The sequence below is a fragment of the Sycon ciliatum genome, chromosome 4, assembly GCF_964019385.1.
Source record: "Sycon ciliatum chromosome 4, ocSycCili1.1, whole genome shotgun sequence".
In the NCBI taxonomy this organism is placed as follows: Eukaryota; Metazoa; Porifera; class Calcarea; order Leucosolenida; family Sycettidae; genus Sycon; species Sycon ciliatum.
In genome coordinates, this window is record NC_088646.1 from 41,659,457 (window position 1) to 41,677,409 (window position 17,953).

The 17,953-nt window shown below is 45.4% G+C and overlaps 1 protein-coding gene across 2 annotated transcripts in view; it reads right to left on the minus strand.

The window, feature by feature from the left end:
- LOC135816230 (uncharacterized) overlaps positions 1-17,953 on the minus strand; it is a 124,031-nt gene that overhangs the window by 92,845 nt on the left and 13,233 nt on the right. The window contains exons 5-7 of one of the 2 annotated variants that reach the window (XM_065329638.1): positions 17,719-17,934; positions 14,082-14,429; positions 9,017-9,402 (exon numbers count right to left, since the gene is read on the minus strand). The exons of the other annotated variant lie outside the window; for it this stretch is intronic. Of the exons in view, the coding sequence (XP_065185710.1) occupies positions 9,266-9,402; positions 14,082-14,429; positions 17,719-17,934 (701 nt within the window). The 3' untranslated portion in view covers positions 9,017-9,265. Of the gene's footprint in view, positions 1-9,016; positions 9,403-14,081; positions 14,430-17,718; positions 17,935-17,953 lie in introns of those variants that run through there. 2 annotated transcript variants of the gene reach the window in all.

Here is a 17,953-nt window from a genome sequence, read left to right on the forward strand (position 1 = left end):
GTGGCCTCATTCTCAACGAGACAAAGAGTCATCTCCTAGCAGTGTATGCCGGACGCAAACAGCCAACACCACCGATCAAAGTCACCTGCGACAGAACACCCCTCCCAGAAGCCTCCTCAGTCAAGTATCTCGGAGTGACCATGGACAGCACTTTGACATTCAAGGAGCACATTGACAAAGTGGCAGCCAAGATGGCTCAGAAAATCGGGGCACTCTGGCGCGCACGCCGCTGCCTCAGTGAAGCTGCAAGGGCACGGTACGTGACCTCCGTAGTACTGCCAGACGCCCTATACGCCTCGCCCTCTTTCAGTGGCTCACTGTCGAGTGCTGAGACCAGGAGGCTGCAGGTTCTGCTGAATTGAGCAGTCCGCACTGTCTACGGTGTGCCCACGCGACACTCAGCTGAACCTTTGCTGACCCGGCTGGGAGTTTTCCAGGTGTCAGAGCACTTCCACCAGAACACCTTAGCTCTTGTGTGGAAGAGCCTACACGGTGAGACATCGCAGTCCGTCACAGAACTAATGACTCCACAAATGACCAGAGAAACCCGCCTTCAGCAGCAGGACGGACTCAGTCTTCCAGTTGCAAGAACAAACGCTGGCAAGTCGAGGTACGCCTTCAACGCTACAGGTAAATGGAACAGATTACCTGGAGACGTCCGCTCCAGCACAACTCTGGAGACCTTCAAAGCTGCAGCAGTACCCTACGCAATTGCTCGTTGACTACATGGAACAGTAGCAAATGCCATGTTTGACAATGGATCCGATTTCCAGCTGACTATCATTTCCAGTGCATACACACTTTTTTCTTTCCTTCTTTTTCTCTCTCTCTCTCTCTCTCTCTCTCTCTCTTTTCTTCCCTCTTAAGATCTTCGCTACCTTGTCATTGGGAAGAAATTCCCGTTTGGATTTTGCGAAGTAAAACGAAGTTAAAAAAAAAAAAATGAAGAGCGTGTTAGGGAAGTAGAGAAGGCATCGTTCGTCCCCTTGGTGTTTTGCGCCTCCGGTGGTCAAGGCAAGGCTGCCTCTGCTTTCCTCAAGCGCATTGCATCAATGCTGGCCGAGAAGCGGAAGGAACCGTTCTCCATGGTGATGGCTCACCTCCGTTGCCGCCTAGGGTTTGCCCTCATGCCCTCAGGTTAACCCTCACCTCTCCCGTACTGGCTGATTTTCTTCTCATGCCGTGAGGTGTTGTCTATAATAATAATAATAATAATAATAATAATAATAATAACGAGTTCATGGAATTTTAAGGATTTTTATGTTATTCAAAATCGATTTTCGTGTTCCGCTCATCAGTGAATAGTATCGGAACTGAGGGTACTGTGTACAAAAATAGAACATTTTATAACAGCATAATTAATTAAAAGTGTGAACAACAAAGGAAGTGCTACAGCATTACATAATATGTGTCAAACATAGTGCTAACGTATATAACTGAGTGCAGCCACAAAGCAAGAGGTGATACAGTGCAACATGACACAACATTTACATCTGATAACCAGCTACGAGAACAACTTTAGCGCGACTACGTGCTTCTTTTGTTTACAAAGAACAGGATTATGCACACGAATACATACAGCTTCCAGAACCTTCAATTGCTTAACATAACTTGCACGGCACAAAACAGAAAAGTGAGAATCATCGTACACACTAAGGAGCGGGATGAGACAGAAGAGAGCGACGTGAGCAAAAAGTCAGCTGTATTTTGTCACTTGTTATCACGTCCAGATTGAAGGGAAAGAAGCAGCAGAGAGACACCTACTGAGTCTAATGACTGCCACTGTCAGTTCTCAAACAAAAACAATTTTTTGTCGAATTGAAAAATCTCACCTGTTAGTGTTGCTCACTAGCCACTAGTGATTAGAGTTGTTCGTCCACGAAATTTGCAATATGCCACTACGGTACCAGCAAGAGTAGGTAAGTTGGCATAGAACAACAGCTATGCAAAGCCATGTTCATCTCCTCTTCACTTTGGAAGGCAGTACAAGCACCCTTCATACCTCGACATTGCCTTGGGCTGCATTCGATTGTAGAAACTGGATCCCGATCCCCGCCGACCAGATCACTTCGATCGGACGGATACAATCGAATGTGCACAACCGATAATCCGTTTCAAGGCCTTAGCAACCGCGTTGCTACAGCTCATCCCGCAGTATCTCTGTACGCGTTGTGGTAAACTCTTGACCTAGTGTACGCATATTGCGAGTTTTGAGTAGATACGAGTCGTACTATCGAAATGAATCCGTCGAATCCGTCGAATCCGTCTCTGGGAGGTGGGTTGACTGGATCCGAATCCGTGCTCTCGGGATCCGGATTAGTACAATCGAACATGCACAAATTTGGCGAATCCGGGTCCGGGGCTGATGGATTCGTACAATCGAACATGCCCTTGGAGTGGAAGCAAATTCACCATGAGTTTTCCAATTCGCTACGATCGATCTCGGGGTGATGATCGTGTCTTCTTCATCACCACTGCAGCCTGGACAGCCTTCGGGAAGACATGTGTCACTCTCCTGCTCAACAGATTCCTACATCTAGATTTGGTTACCGTCAGGGAACGAAACAGAGCTGCAAAACACCAAAGTAATGGTTTTCTTCCATTCAATTACACTGCTGAACATGCACAGCATGGTGACAGCCAGGGAGTCGTACTCAAACTAGAGAGGTGACACGGCACAGAAATCCGTGTCACAGGGGTTGACTCGCACCCGTGACCCCTCGTTGTTATTTTTGGAATAGTTCAGTCCAGTCCAGTCCGAAAGGTCATACTCGGATCGACTCGCCTTCTGTACTTCACCTCCAAGCGTGCAGCATGGGTGTCTAGTTTTTGAAATTATCGAGGCAGCACATTTCGTTTACAGCCCATCACTCGCCAGTATTCTTTGAAAGACTACCAGCAATTTGTTTACCTCCTGCCATGTCCGAACTACTTGATAGCAGTGATGGCAACAGCAGCAGTTATGAGACAGCGTGTAGTGTTACGGTAACTGTTCAGAACTGTTCAGAGTCGTATCCTAGGTTAATCCGAATACTAAAACTTGACCCAAATTGCACATAACACGAAGCTGGTTTTTGAAAATTGTAAGTCGTGTATCTGCCCCATTTCTTCTTTATGACTTGCACAATACACCAGTCTTCCTAAACAACACATTTCTAGGAGGGGTTAAGTACCATATAAGAGAAGTACAGCCAGTGATATTGTCATGTTGAAATACTACAATTTTGACACAAATTACACATAACACGAAGCCAGGTTTTGAAAAATGTAAGTCGTATATCTGCCCCATTTCTTCTTTATGGCTTGCACAATGGTCCAGTCTGCCTAAATAACACATTTATAGCAGGGGTTATGTACCATATTAGAGAAGTACAGCCAATGATATTGTCATGTCTAAATATTACAATTTTGACACAAATTAGACATAACACGAAGCTGGTTTTTGAAAATTGTAAGTCGTGTATCTGCCCCATTTCTTCTTTATGACTTGCACAATACACCAGTCTTCCTAAACAACACATTTATAGCAGGGGTTAAGTACCATATAAGAGAAGTACAGCCAGTGATATTGTCATGTTGAAATACTACAATTTTGACACAAATTACACATAACACGAAGCCAGGTTTTGAAAAATGTAAGTCGTATATCTGCCCCATTTCTTCTTTATGACTTGCACAATGGTCCAGTCTGCCTAAATAACACATTTATAGCAGGGGTTATGTACCATATTAGAGAAGTACAGCCAATGATATTGTCATGTCTAAATATTACAATTTTGACACAAATTAGACATAACACGAAGCTGGTTTTTGAAAATTGTAAGTCGTGTATCTGCCCCATTTCTTCTTTATGACTTGCACAATACACCAGTCTTCCTAAACAACACATTTATAGCAGGGGTTAAGTACCATACAAGAGAGCTACATTGTACATCTAGTCATACTGTCATAATCAGCCAGCATTTTTCCTGCAGCAGTCACACCACCATCATCATTATTTCCAGGGAAATCCTCTTACATTGTCAGCTCCTACGTCGTTAGATACAATGTAGGGGGCTGTAGGACCGGCTCGTCAAAAATAGAGAACCTGAACAAGCGTGCTCGGGACGTCTCAGCAATCGTAGTATGCTTGAGCACTCCTATAAAAACTTGATCAATGGCAAAATCGTTCCCCACAGAAAAATCATACTTTGCGGGTCTTGCGTTGCACGCTTGGAGGTGAAGTACAGAAGGCGAGTCGATCCGAGTACTGTATGACCTTTCGGACTGGACTGGACTGAACTATTCCAAAAATAACAACGAGGGGTCACGGGTGCGAGTCAACCCCTGTGACACGGATTTCTGTGCCGTGTCACCTCCCTAGTTTGAGTACGACTCCCTGGTGACAGCTAAGCAGTACGCACGTCATCAAGGCCAATTTCCAAATATGGGAGGTGTTATTTATGAAATTTGACACAGTTCCTCTTCTCTGATCGGCTCGAGACATAGCTCATCGGAATCAGTGCCCAATTCTCCTTTCGATTCATTTGCTTATGCTCACCCTTTCATTTACGGAAACGTGTGCTGATTTTACTCGGGTTTAGATCCATTTTTATCTCTTTGTCCTTGTCTACAGTGTGCGAAGAACGCGAGTTCACTTTCTTGACGGCAAGGCTTATGTTAGATGTGTTGTCGAAATACTCATGTTCATTGCACATTGGTACGTTACAAGTAAGGCACTGGTCAGTGGCATACTATCGTTGGCAGTTCCCAATCTGGAGGGAAAGGTTCAAGGACTCATTGACCGAGTTGTCCTTAGAGAGGTTAAGTTACACGTTGTTTGCCCTTTTTCAAAACGCGGTGCAAAGATGTACTGCATCCAGGTGTTGCGCCTATTGTAAATCCCATCCTGTTCGAGAGCCTCACAGGTGACATCGTCCGCAAGACTGCCCTGGCAATGCAGGGTGCGGCAGGTCCCTCCATGGGTGATTCCTATGTCTGGAGACGAATGCTAGTGTCCTTTTAAAAGTCTGCATCACATGAGCTATGCGACGAGGTTGCTGCAGTATCCCGACACCTAGCTACGATGGATGTCAACCCCATTGGACTTGCTCCTCTGCTCAACAACCGCTTGATCCCGTTGGACAAAGACCCGGGGGTAAGGCCTGTAGGGATAGGAGAAGTACTCAGACGTATCATCGGCAAGTCTCTAATGGCCATCCTGAACTTGCGGCATGACATCACCGCAGCCGCAGGTGTAACCGAGGTCTGTGCAGGCCATCCAGCAGGCTGCGAAGCGGCTATCCATGCCTTGCGTCGAGTTTTTGAGTCTATGGAGACTGATGCTGTTCTGCTAGTCGACGCCGACAATGCCTTCAACCGCCTGAATCGGAACGTGGCCCTGCACAACATCAGATTCATCTGCCCCCCTTTAGCCACAGTCCTCAACAACGTATACAGATCGCCTGCTCGTCTGTTCGTCACTGGTGGCATGGAACTCTCATCAGAGGAGGGGACCACTCAGGGGTGTCCTCTGTCGATGGCCATGTATGCACTGAGTGTGGTACCGTTGATCGCGGCCTGCAGCGATGTACCCGTCGGCGACGTCATCAAGGCCATCCAGGTGTGGTTTGCTGACGATGCCGCCGCCGGAGGCCGGCTGATTTCACTCCGCCACTTCTGGGACAAGCTCATGTCTGCAGGCCCTGCGTATGGCTACTTTCCGAAGCCCAGCAAAACATTCTTGGTAGTGAAGCCCGAACGTCGCGACGAAGCAGAGCGAATCTTTGCCGGTACAGGCATCAAGATAGCCGGTGATGGTGACACCTGGCCCACAAAGCTGGACAGCGTCATCTGGGTGCAGCCATAGGCTCAAATGCGTTCATCAAGGGGTACCTCGACTCGAAAGTAACTATTAGTTGATGCATGGACAGCACAAGTGGACCGCCTCGCCGACATTGCCGCAACACACCCCCATGCTGCATTTGCTGGCTATGTTTTTGGCCTCCGACATCGTTGGACCTTCCTTCAGCGTACCATGCCTACAATGGGCACTCATATGGAGCCCTTGCTCAGTGCTATTCGCAGCCATTTGTTACCTGCCCTGACCAAGCATGAGGCCAGTGACGTCGAGATGGATATGGTTGCGCTTCCAGCTCGATATGGAGGTCTGTCGTTGGACAACCCCGTCATCGATTCCTCCCGCAAACACACGGCATCGGTTGAGTGCACCGCTAATCTTGCAACCCAGATCGCCACAGGCGGCTCGGACCTGATAGGGAGCATCAGACAAGACCATGAAGCAAAGACTGCCGTGCAACAGCGCCACCACGCCACCCTCGACACCAAGGCTAACGAAATCCAGTCTCGGCTGCCCGAGCCGCAACAACGGGCCATGGCGTTGGCAAGAGAGAAGGGAGCCTCCAGCACGCTCACAACAATACCGGTGGCTGAGCACGGATTCTGCTTCGACGTCAAGTCCGACTTCCATGACCACGTGCGCATGCGATATTGTTGGCCACTGGACAACCTGCTGGCTTCTTGCCCATGTGGAGCACGCTACTCGGTGGATCATGCGCAGATTTGGAAACTCTCCGGCTTCATCCATATGCGTCACAATGATCCTACCGACTTTATCGCCTCATGCATGAAGGAGGTGCATTGTGACGTTGAGGTGGAGCCGAAGCTCCAACCTCTCACCGGTGAGGTCCTCCAGCGACGCACCGCCAACACCGATCCGGATGCCCGCGCTGACCTGAGAGTGAGGGGGTTCTGGACGGATAGCAGAAACGCATTCTTTGATACAAGGGTGTTCTATCCCCATGCGTCAAGCTACCGCTCCAGATCCCTCTCCTCTCTGTACCGAAGCTTTGAAGGGGAGAAGAAGCGTGCGTATGGGGAGAGAATTCTCCACGTCGAGCATGGTTCCTTCACCCCTCTGGTCTTCTCTTCCTGTGCGGGGATGGGCCACGAAGCTGCCATCACGGTGAAGAGGCTGGCAAGTGCTTAAGCCGTGAAGAGGCATGCGCCGTACAGCCAGATGGTGTGTTGGCTCAGATGCATGCTAAGCTTTTCGCTAGCCAGGTCTGCTGTTCGCTGTGTCCGTGGATCACGCTCAATTCGCCGCCGTCACTTTGACCATGCCCCTGTCGACCTGGTCCGAGCAGAGGCACAGCTGGTGGTCAGCTAGACAGTTGTCATCATGTTTAATTTCTTTAGTTCTCAATCTATCATTTTCATGCCAGGCGTGAGCCAGCCCCTGGCTTAACAAAATGGGTGCTCCTTTTTAGTTTAGTTTTCTTCCTTTTAGTTTAGTTTTTCTTCTCTTCTTCTTTTTATTTTGCTTTGCCCGTACAAGAGGCTTACTTCTCCTGTTAAAAAAAAAAAAAAAAAACGCGGTGCAAATCTCACGTTACGTGTAATTTTTAGAGGTTAAGTTACACGTGCTACGTGACGTGAAATTTTGCCTGGCAGGATTCGGGTTTAGTTCACGCAAATATCAAATCTTTCAACAAACTCGATAAAATTCCGGAAACTCACACAAATTCGGTCGGAATAACCAAGCGAAACTTCCAAAAACTCACGTCATGAACTTACGTGCGGGACAGTCAACTCACGTAAAACACGTCAAATTTTACGTGAGTTTTTTTCACTTTTTGACGTAAAAGTTCACGGACGTAAGACTTTTACGTGAAACTTAACCTCTCTATTACGCGTGCTGAACAGCGCGGTCAACTGGGTACTCACAGCTCGGAGTGAGAATAACAAGGATGCAGTTTACAGGGTTATGGGCCGTTACACGCCCGATTGGTTGAGAGACTAACCTCCTCTCCCCTGACTCACTTGTGAGGTCTGCATTCGCCACTAAGGTGAACAGGCATAGTGGTGGCCTGCGGATGCGAAGGCTAGTTTGTGTGTTTCTGAACATTCAAGCGATGCCGACGCGGATCCCGCAAATATTATTATTATATTATCCTCTTCCTGATTTTTTTTAATTTTTTAAATAATTGTATGCATAGAGATAAGAAAAATAGGCACAAGATACACTGCTGCCAGTCGCACAGCAAAGCCCACAGAAAACGACAAGATGTTACAATGAATGTAACAACACCCGTCCAAGCTAAAGGACCGACATCCCTGCAGCAGGACGGTATCTTGAAACCCCCCACACACTCACCACACGGTCATCATCCAGCTTCAGTTCAATCACAATACAGTAGTATTCTTCCCATGCAACTCCCCTGGCACTAGCCATACAATCTGAAGCTGTACGTAATCATACAAAGGCCCGCGACGCACACACCACCCCTACGTTTTTTTAACTACAAAAGAAAAGCAGTCGTAACAGCCACAGCCACATGGCCAATAAGAAAGCCAATAAGATTATATTGATAAACACACACCCAGAAGTCAGGGGTGGGAGGGTGGGATACAAACTGCACCAACGAAAACCCACTGCGAAGTGACAGGAATGCGGTCAAGCACAACATTTTTGCTGAAGCAAAAAGTTGCAGGGAAATCCCAAAATCAGTGCGATTTTACATGGGCCCCAAATGTTCAAGTTACCCACAAAGACACAAGCTTTCCAACTCTCTTTGGCCGTTGGAAAGCGTACCATCCATCCCGGTGCTTACTCACCTGATCTATGATGCTGGTGACTAACTCCATCTGTTCAGGGCAATACGGACAACCCAAGTCACGACCACATATCGAAAACTACTGCTCGCTTGAAGACTGTATAAAGTGTATTGACTGTATTCACAAACAACAAAAACTGAAAACTGAAAACTCTCAAAAAGAAACTAAACAAGTGGTTGGACTCACCCTCCCTTTCTTGTAGTGGCTACGTATTATTATGTGCCATGAAGTGGAGACGATAAAATAATAAATAAATAAAGTGTATATAGTACCCAGCTGGTTACAGTGATGGAGAGTTACTCTTAACTCGTACCCATATGTCCATTGCCTTTCTACAAATAAATAATAAAAAAGAAAAAAGACTAAAAAAAAGAGTAGAGAAGTTTAGAGAAGTACAAGAACAAAGAAATGGAAAAGAGAAAAGTTCTTGAGATGAAGAGCAGAGAGACAGACTGGAAAGAAGTTCTACAGAAGATATGAGAGAGAGAAGAAACGTGAGAGAATAGACAGAACGAAAATAGCAAAGACAAAGTCCACAACGAATTCAAACAATGTCGATCTTGTTCACAAGTCAACCATCAGGCAGGAACACCATCCTTCTTATGACGTACCACCACCACCACCACCACCACCACCACCAGGCAGACCGTTATGAGAACAAGTGCTGCCAATAGCACTGCACCACCAATGCCAATGTACAGACCAACCACGCTGGCTTTTGGGTAACATCAGTTCCGCTCGGCGAGGAACTGACCACCGATGGCATACCGTCTGACGATGAAGAAGCTATATACGGAAAACAGTGACACACAGCAGCGTGTAAATAAGCGATGAGGTGATAACTGTTTCAGAATTACGAACAAGAGATGAATCGACACGTGTAACGGCTTTACCGTACATGGAAGAAAAATGAATCAAGCAAGTTAACTTAGGCTGTGACGGACAATCAAAAAATCAGTGCATCACAGCCTAAGTTTACTTGCATGATTGGTTTGTTCTTCCATGTACAGTAAAGCCATCACACACACACACACACACACACACACACACACACGCACGCACGCACGCACACACGCACACACGCACACACGCACACACCGTGACATGCGGATTCAGCCCGTCCTTTTGTTCGCAATTCTGCGCCAGCGGCGTTGTCACTAAACCTGTCACACTGACACATGGTCAAATGATCACTTGCTTAGAAAGTTCCAATACCGGAGTATTTATATGTCACACATGCCAGTAGCTAGCTTGCATTACACATCACATTACACATCACGTGGATGTGGTCAGGAGAACAACCACCTGATAGCAACACCACGTAGGAGGGGATTGTAGGTGGTATTCAAACATTGCCTGTAATGACATTTTCCACACGGTTTCGCGCACTATTTGGTGCGCAAGCTACCGGATTTACGAACATTTCCGGATCAGAACAAAGTGGGCTGGAATTACCGGAGCATACCGCCACATCTCCCACCATCATGCCTTCGGGAGCTTCTCCTTTCAGACATTGCATCTAGACAGCTGGAGCGGTGCAACAGCCAATAGTGCCACCACATACACCCCCCCCCTCCGCTTTCAGGACATTCTCCTTTGCATCACCGCTGCACACTGGCTGTGTGTATTTGAATTAACCCAAGCCATAGCCGAATTCCAGGGAGTCTCCGTCGACAGCTTATGAAGAAGAAGCCAAAAAGATAGTAAAAAACAGAAAATGATAGAAAAGACACGGGGTGATAGCAATTTAACCCAGCGCTCTACGACAAGGCTTCTCCCAGTAGAATGAATCGTAACACCTGCTGAGCTGCCTGTCAGCCTACATGTGAGTGAGTATATGGGCAATACTGGCTCTGTTACACGTCACCATGGAAACGCAATTTGAATATCTACCAGCTGGTATTGTCCTTCAACGCTCATTGCCGCCAAACACCTTCTTCACTGGCGGTAGCCATAACAGTTAGTACGCTACGCATTTACAATTTACAGTCGTCCCTCTCTAATCCGGCACCTTTTGCTACGGCGTTTTCTGCTGGATTAACGAGGGTGCTGGATTATGAAATCCTGCCCTCTGACCCGGCCCTACCGAATTGCATGCATGTATCATACGTCAAAACGCAGGGTTTTTCCGTGTCGACCCAAGTATTTGGTGCACGGCTTTATATTCTCAACTGTTCTCCAGGAATATACACAGTGATAAAGTAAAACAGAGAACATGTTCACATGTACTCTTGCACACATACGCACACACACCTGAAAATTGGCAGGACACTACTCCTTGCTAAAATAAGAAAGTATTGTTGACTGCTTAGCCGTTGTCTCCTGGACAACATTGACCCTCTTGAGAACGCCACGCAAGCAGTCGACATCATGCAGGTCGAACGTTGTAGTTAGTTGTAGAACGTCAGTACCGTCAGTCAGTGTCGTGCAATGTTATCGCATGAGCTGATTGTTTAGAAACTGGTGGTGTTAGTGGACAGTATAGCGTAACTTGTAGTTCCTTGGTCTTTCTCTTTGTATTAAGTGAGTTAGGGTTCGGAAAAGTCCTAACAACCAACCCAACTGAACTCTCCCGCGCGAGGTCGAGGACAGTTGTCAACTGAACTGAACTCTGAAGTGGCCCCGCGCGCGCGGCACTGACCAGACTGGCCTAGCCTGGCCTGGCAAGGAGTGCACCTGTCCAGTACGCGATACACGACTGCCGGATTATGAAATCAAACTACGTGCAGTTTGAGCCATTCGTTTCAAAAAGTCACTGCCGGAGGCGGAATTCAAGTGCCGGATAAAGATGTTGGAATTGAACGAAAAAAATCGGTTTCGTCAGAAAGTGCGCCGGTTGGCAAGGGTTCCGGATAAACAAGTGCGGAATTAGAGAGGGACGACTGTACATTCAAGTGCCCTGTGACTGCCTTGTATTCACGGTTACTTCCCTGAGTTCATTGTAAGTGCATGTACATGCATATTGTACTGTACATACATTCTGACTACAGTGTCTATTGTACTGTACATACATTCTGACTACAGTGTCTATTGTACTGTACATACATTCTGACTGCAGTGTCTATTGTACTGTACATACATTCTGACTGCAGTGTCTATTGTACTGTACATACATTCTGACTGCAGTGTCTATTGTACTGTACATACATTCTGACTGCAGTGTCTATTGTACTGTACATACATTCTGACTACAGTGTCTATTATACTGTACATACATTCTGACTGCAGTGTCTATTGTACTGTACATACATTCTGACTACAGTGTCTATTGTACTGTACATACATTCTGACTACAGTGTCTATTGTACTGTACATACATTCTGACTACAGTGTCTATTGTACTGTACATACATTCTGACTACAGTGTCTATTGTACTGTACATACATTCTGACTGCAGTGTCTATTGTACTGTACATACATTCTGACTGCAGTGTCTATTGTACTGTACATACATTCTGACTGCAGTGTCTATTGTACTGTACATACATTCTGACTACAGTGTCTATTGTACTGTACATACATTCTAACTGCAGTGTCTATTGTACTGTACATACATTCTGACTACAGTGTCTATTGTACTGTACATACATTCTGACTGCAGTGTCTATTGTACTGTACATACATTCTGACTGCAGTGTCTATTGTACTGTGCATACATTCTGACTGCAGTGTCTATTGTACTGTACATACATTCTGACTGCAGTGTCTATTGTACTGTACATACATTCTGACTGCAGTGTCTATTGTACTGTACATACATTCTGACTGCAGTGTCTATTGTACTGTACATACATTCTGACTACAGTGTCTATTGTACTGTACATACATTCTGACTGCAGTGTCTATTGTACTGTACATACATTCTGACTGCAGTGTCTATTATACTGTACATACATTCTAACTGCAGTGTCTATTGTACTGTACATACATTCTGACTGCAGTGTCTATTATACTGTACATACACTCTGACTACAGTGTCTATTGTACTGTACATACATTCTGACTGCAGTGTCTATTGTACTGTACATACATTCTGACTGCAGTGTCTATTGTACTGTACATACATTCTGACTACAGTGTCTATTGTACTGTACATACATTCTGACTACAGTGTCTATTATACTGTACATACATTCTGACTGCAGTGTCTATTGTACTGTACATACATTCTGACTACAGTGTCTATTGTACTGTACATACATTCTGACTACAGTGTCTATTGTACTGTACATACATTCTGACTACAGTGTCTATTGTACTGTACATACATTCTGACTACAGTGTCTATTGTACTGTACATACATTCTGACTGCAGTGTCTATTGTACTGTACATACATTCTGACTACAGTGTCTATTGTACTGTACATACATTCTGACTGCAGTGTCTATTGTACTGTACATACATTCTGACTACAGTGTCTATTGTACTGTACATACATTCTGACTGCAGTGTCTATTGTACTGTACATACATTCTGACTGCAGTGTCTATTGTACTGTACATACATTCTGACTGCAGTGTCTATTGTACTGTACATACATTCTGACTGCAGTGTCTATTGTACTGTACATACATTCTGACTACAGTGTCTATTGTACTGTACATACATTCTGACTACAGTGTCTATTGTACTGTACATACATTCTGACTGCAGTGTCTATTGTACTGTACATACATTCTGACTGCAGTGTCTATTGTACTGTACATACATTCTGACTACAGTGTCTATTGTACTGTACATACATTCTGACTACAGTGTCTATTATACTGTACATACATTCTGACTGCAGTGTCTATTGTACGGTACATGCATTCTGACTGCAGTGTCTATTGTACTGTACATGCACTCTCGGACTACACTGCTACTTCTGCAGAGGCGTTCTGACAGCAATAAATCTACTCCAAGTGTTGTATACAGTATTTCCGCAAATAGTAGGCCGGTCTACTATTTTTTCAAACTCGTCCTAACCCGGCCTTATAATTGAGGACGGTCTTTTATTCTTTCAACCCAGTTTGACCCTCCGGCCTTCTATTTTTCGCCACACAGTTTTACCCCCGTTCTTCCATTTTCTTCTACACAGTTTGAGCACAGTCTTCTATTTTTCTCATACTCATTTAGTAGGCCCGGTCTTCTAATCGGAGACGGTCTTGTATTTTTTCAATCGCCCCCTGCCCCGGCCTTGTATTCGAGGAAGGTGTTGTATACGAGGAGGGTCTTTTATTTGCGGAAATACGGTATGTACTCCGAGTGCTGTATATGTATCCCAAAGAGCCATATCTCTTGTATACACATTGTGCCCTCCGAAAATACACCATGTCTGTTGTAAATATATCGCATCCTCTCTGTTATTACATCACATGTGTGATATGCACCTGTCTCACATTCATTGGTACTGGGATATGTAGAGAAGTACGGTAGACAGAAAGGCATATTAGCTAAACATAAACACACTGAATACTTACCATTGTTACCAGGCATGCTGGTCATCCGAGGTACAGTGGTAGTTGGTCTTGGGTGAACTCTGTATAGAACAGGTATACTAAGTAGCGTAGAGTTGTGTGGAGACAGGGCAAACTCGTATAGGCCATCCTTGAACGGGACTGACTCATTGAACACACTGTAACTACAGGTGTCTGACTGGTTTGTACTAGGAATGTTAACGCACTCGACTTTGTACGGCCGAAACCAAACACTTAAGTTGACCAGGTAGTTACGAAGATGGGCTGAGGGCAGAAGTATATCACTTGTACTGGCATTCACGATGAAGAATTGGGAGTGATTCTTGGCCAGCTCTGCAGCAACAGTGTCAACTGTAGTGCGAGAGAAAGAGAGACAGTGATAGAGAGACACAGAGAGAGAGAGAGAGAGAGAGAGAGAGAGAGAGAGAGAGAGAGAGAGAGAGAGAGAGAGAGAGAGAGAGAGAGAGAGAGAGAGAGAGGGGTTGGTTGTGAGGGGGTTAGTTATTCAACATGGTTGGACAGAAGATTTGTTAACTCTCTGCACTATTTGTTGCTTACATCGAGAGTCCTTGGGAATGACACAATTGCGTCGATGGGTGAAGTAGAATAGTTCTCCTCTTTCACCACAAGTATAATGATACCATAATGCACAACTATTCATTGCTTTGAATTATAGATTTGAATCTGTACGTCGGGTTCTTCGTTTGACACTTTGCTTACCGTTCTGTTCTTCTATCTATACTCTGCATTCTCCGCGCCTGCTCTGCTCCTTTTTTCTCTTGCTAGTACCATGTTTCCTTTTCTCTGACTCGCTGATTGTCAATTTGTCTAGTTTCAAATTATTTCATTGTCTGCCAGATCGCAGAGATAGTTTCCTGCCTCGTAGCTAACTGTTAATTCACATTTTTGCATAGGTATTTTCACGAGTTATGTTGACTTCATACCCTATTAGGTATACACCATAATTGCGTGTATGCACACTGCTTCTGCCTTATTTGCCGTATTTGCATGCTGCGCTTGTTGTTGTTGTTGCCGTTGTTTGTTTATTTAGAGTCGAAGAACAAACAGGCAAATTTGCCTAATTACGTGATATCGACTAAAAAGAAGAATAAAGTATAAAGGCCAGTGAAGGTAATTGTTGTAATCCTGACTTTACTCCAGTCAGAGATAAACAAATTTAAACAGAGAACACATAGTTGCAATGGATCCAAGCTTATAATTATTACCATGAGCCTCGAACGCTTAGCTAGAGTGGTTAAAGGATGATTAGAATGAAGAGAATCAAGCGCTTAGAATCACTTCTAGAAGCGGGACAATAGAAGAGGGACAATAGAAGCGCCACAGTAGTAGCGCAATAATAATAAAAGTAAAAAGGACCAAGGAACTACAAGTTACACTATAATGTCCACTAACACCACCAATTACTAAACAATCAGCTCATGCAATAACATTGCACGACACTGACCGACGGTACTGACGTTCTACAACTAACTGGCTAACAGCTCTATCACATCTTGGATGCGCACTCCAACAGCCTTCCAACTTGGAAGGTTCTAAGTTATAGAAACAACATAAGGAGGGGAAGGTGAGCGCAACCAAGATAAGCACGAGCTGTAATAGCGGGACAATAGTAGAGGGTCAATACTGCAGTAGTATTGTACCGCACATGCGAACATCATTATTTTACACAGTACGGTAACAGAAGCTTAGTGATCCAGAAGCTCTGTTGGTAAAATTATGCGTCCAGAATCTGAAGTGTGTCTGCTCAGAATTCAGTTCGTCAGAATGTAGCATGCAGTAACTTCGAAATAATTTACGTACGAAAAGCATTTTATGTGAACGAAGAAGTTTTCTAGATTAGAGCATTACGGAGGAATATGTAAGCAGCTGCAGATGGACAAGGCATTCAGAGCACTGCTAGACTGAAAGCATTTTCCATTTGTTGAATACTACAAGACTTACTGGAACTAGAAGGCAAGGAATAATTGTTGTGATCGTAAAATATTTACGAAATAGAGGTTGCGACTTCGGCAATGATTTTGTTTAGTGTAGGAGCAAACCCATTCGTAAAATATTTGTGAAACAATTTCTTGACTAGTTTGAGGGAAAGGACTTCGGGTGGACACACCCATTCCCATAGCGCTGCACATCACATCCGAACCAGTTCCGTTATTTCTACAACGTTTCGGCACTAGGCCATCGTCAGGTAATAACAATGAATACCGTGGAAGCCACACAAGAGCAGTATATACGCAGAGTGTAGCGCCAAAAAAGATGCGAATGCAGTTTGGCATGGAAGTTTAACCTCATAGTGCATTGGCGCATGGGCCTCCGTGCTCCCCTCCTGTAATGTGCTAGAATTAACACCATAATTATTTGGCATGTACCCTCACTTCGTAGAGCACAACGGCGCGCTCTTCTTCTCCGTGATGTGCACAGTTGCACCTTCTCTCCCCCCTCTGTATAGAGGTGACATAACTCGCATCATTATTTTATTTTTTTGGCGCTACACTCTGCGTAACGCCATTCACAGAGCACAATGCGCGCTACCTTCCGCTGCTTCTCCTCCGTGATGTGCTAGTTGCGCCTTTTCTCTCTCTCTGTCCACCCCACCCCTTCTGCATACTAGGTGACATAATGCGCATCTTTTTTGGCGCTACACTCTGCGTATATACTGCTCTTGTGCGGTATTCATTGTTATCACCTGACGATGGCCAAGTGCCGAAACGTTGTAGAAATAACGAAACTGGTTCGGATGTGATGTGCAGCGCTATGGGAATGGGTGTGTCCACCCGAATTCTTTTCACAGATGAAGCTGCAGGAAGCCTCAGCCCTTCTTCAAACTTAGTTTGAGGGAAAGACACAATTTCTATTGGCAAATCTACAACAGTAATAATACTGAAGAGATCTTGCTGCACAGGTTAGCATCCCCACGCTTCCTGGCCGAAGCCACATTGACCGCGCCGCGTGTGTACTCACACACGTCAGCCGGGCTTCTCCACGTCGCCTTTCCTCGTCCCCGCCGGTTCTGTTGTGAGTTCCGGTTTTTCTTCTGGTGTTAATTAGCTCTCCCAATATTGAGTTTGATTGTTGATTTCTCTATATCCTTATCTGCCCAATTCCTTTCCAAGTACCAGTCCTTTTATTTACATTACTGTCAGAGTCCGTCGTTGTGAGTGTTGTGTGTGGAGTACATGTAACCGTTATACCTTCTTCTGCCTTCCTATCAGTTGCACACCTTGTACACGCCTATCACTGTACACCTTGTACACGCCTATCACTGCACAGCTTGTACGCGCCTATCACTTCACACCTTGTACACGCCTATCACTGCACACCTTGTACACGCCTATCACTGCACACCTTGTACACGCCTATCAGTTGCACAGCTTGTGCGCGCCTATCACTGCACACCTTGTACACGCCTATCACTGCACACCTTGTACACGCCTATCACTGCACACCTTGTACGCGCCTTTCAGTTGCACAGCTTGTGCGCGCCTATCACTTCACACCTTGTACGCGCCTATCACTGCACAGCTTGTGCGCGCCTATCAGTTGCACAGCTTGTGTGTATTTTTGTGTAATTGTTGTGTGTACGTTACACAGCACGGGGCTATAGAAACATACAATATCCTACCTTGCCGTGGAGAAGTGGAAAACGTGTAGATGATCCGTTCAGCAGATCTGATGGCAAGTCTCCCTTCTGGTAAGGAGAAATTAGCCAGCTGGTGTAGTGTATTCTGTGTGTAGACACTGTGCACCCTCCACTCTGATTTTAACCAGATGAACACTGTGATGTTTGAACTCTGCCCTACTTTTCCAGTAGAACGAAATAGCTCGACAATTGATTCACCTGTACACAGGGCATGTGC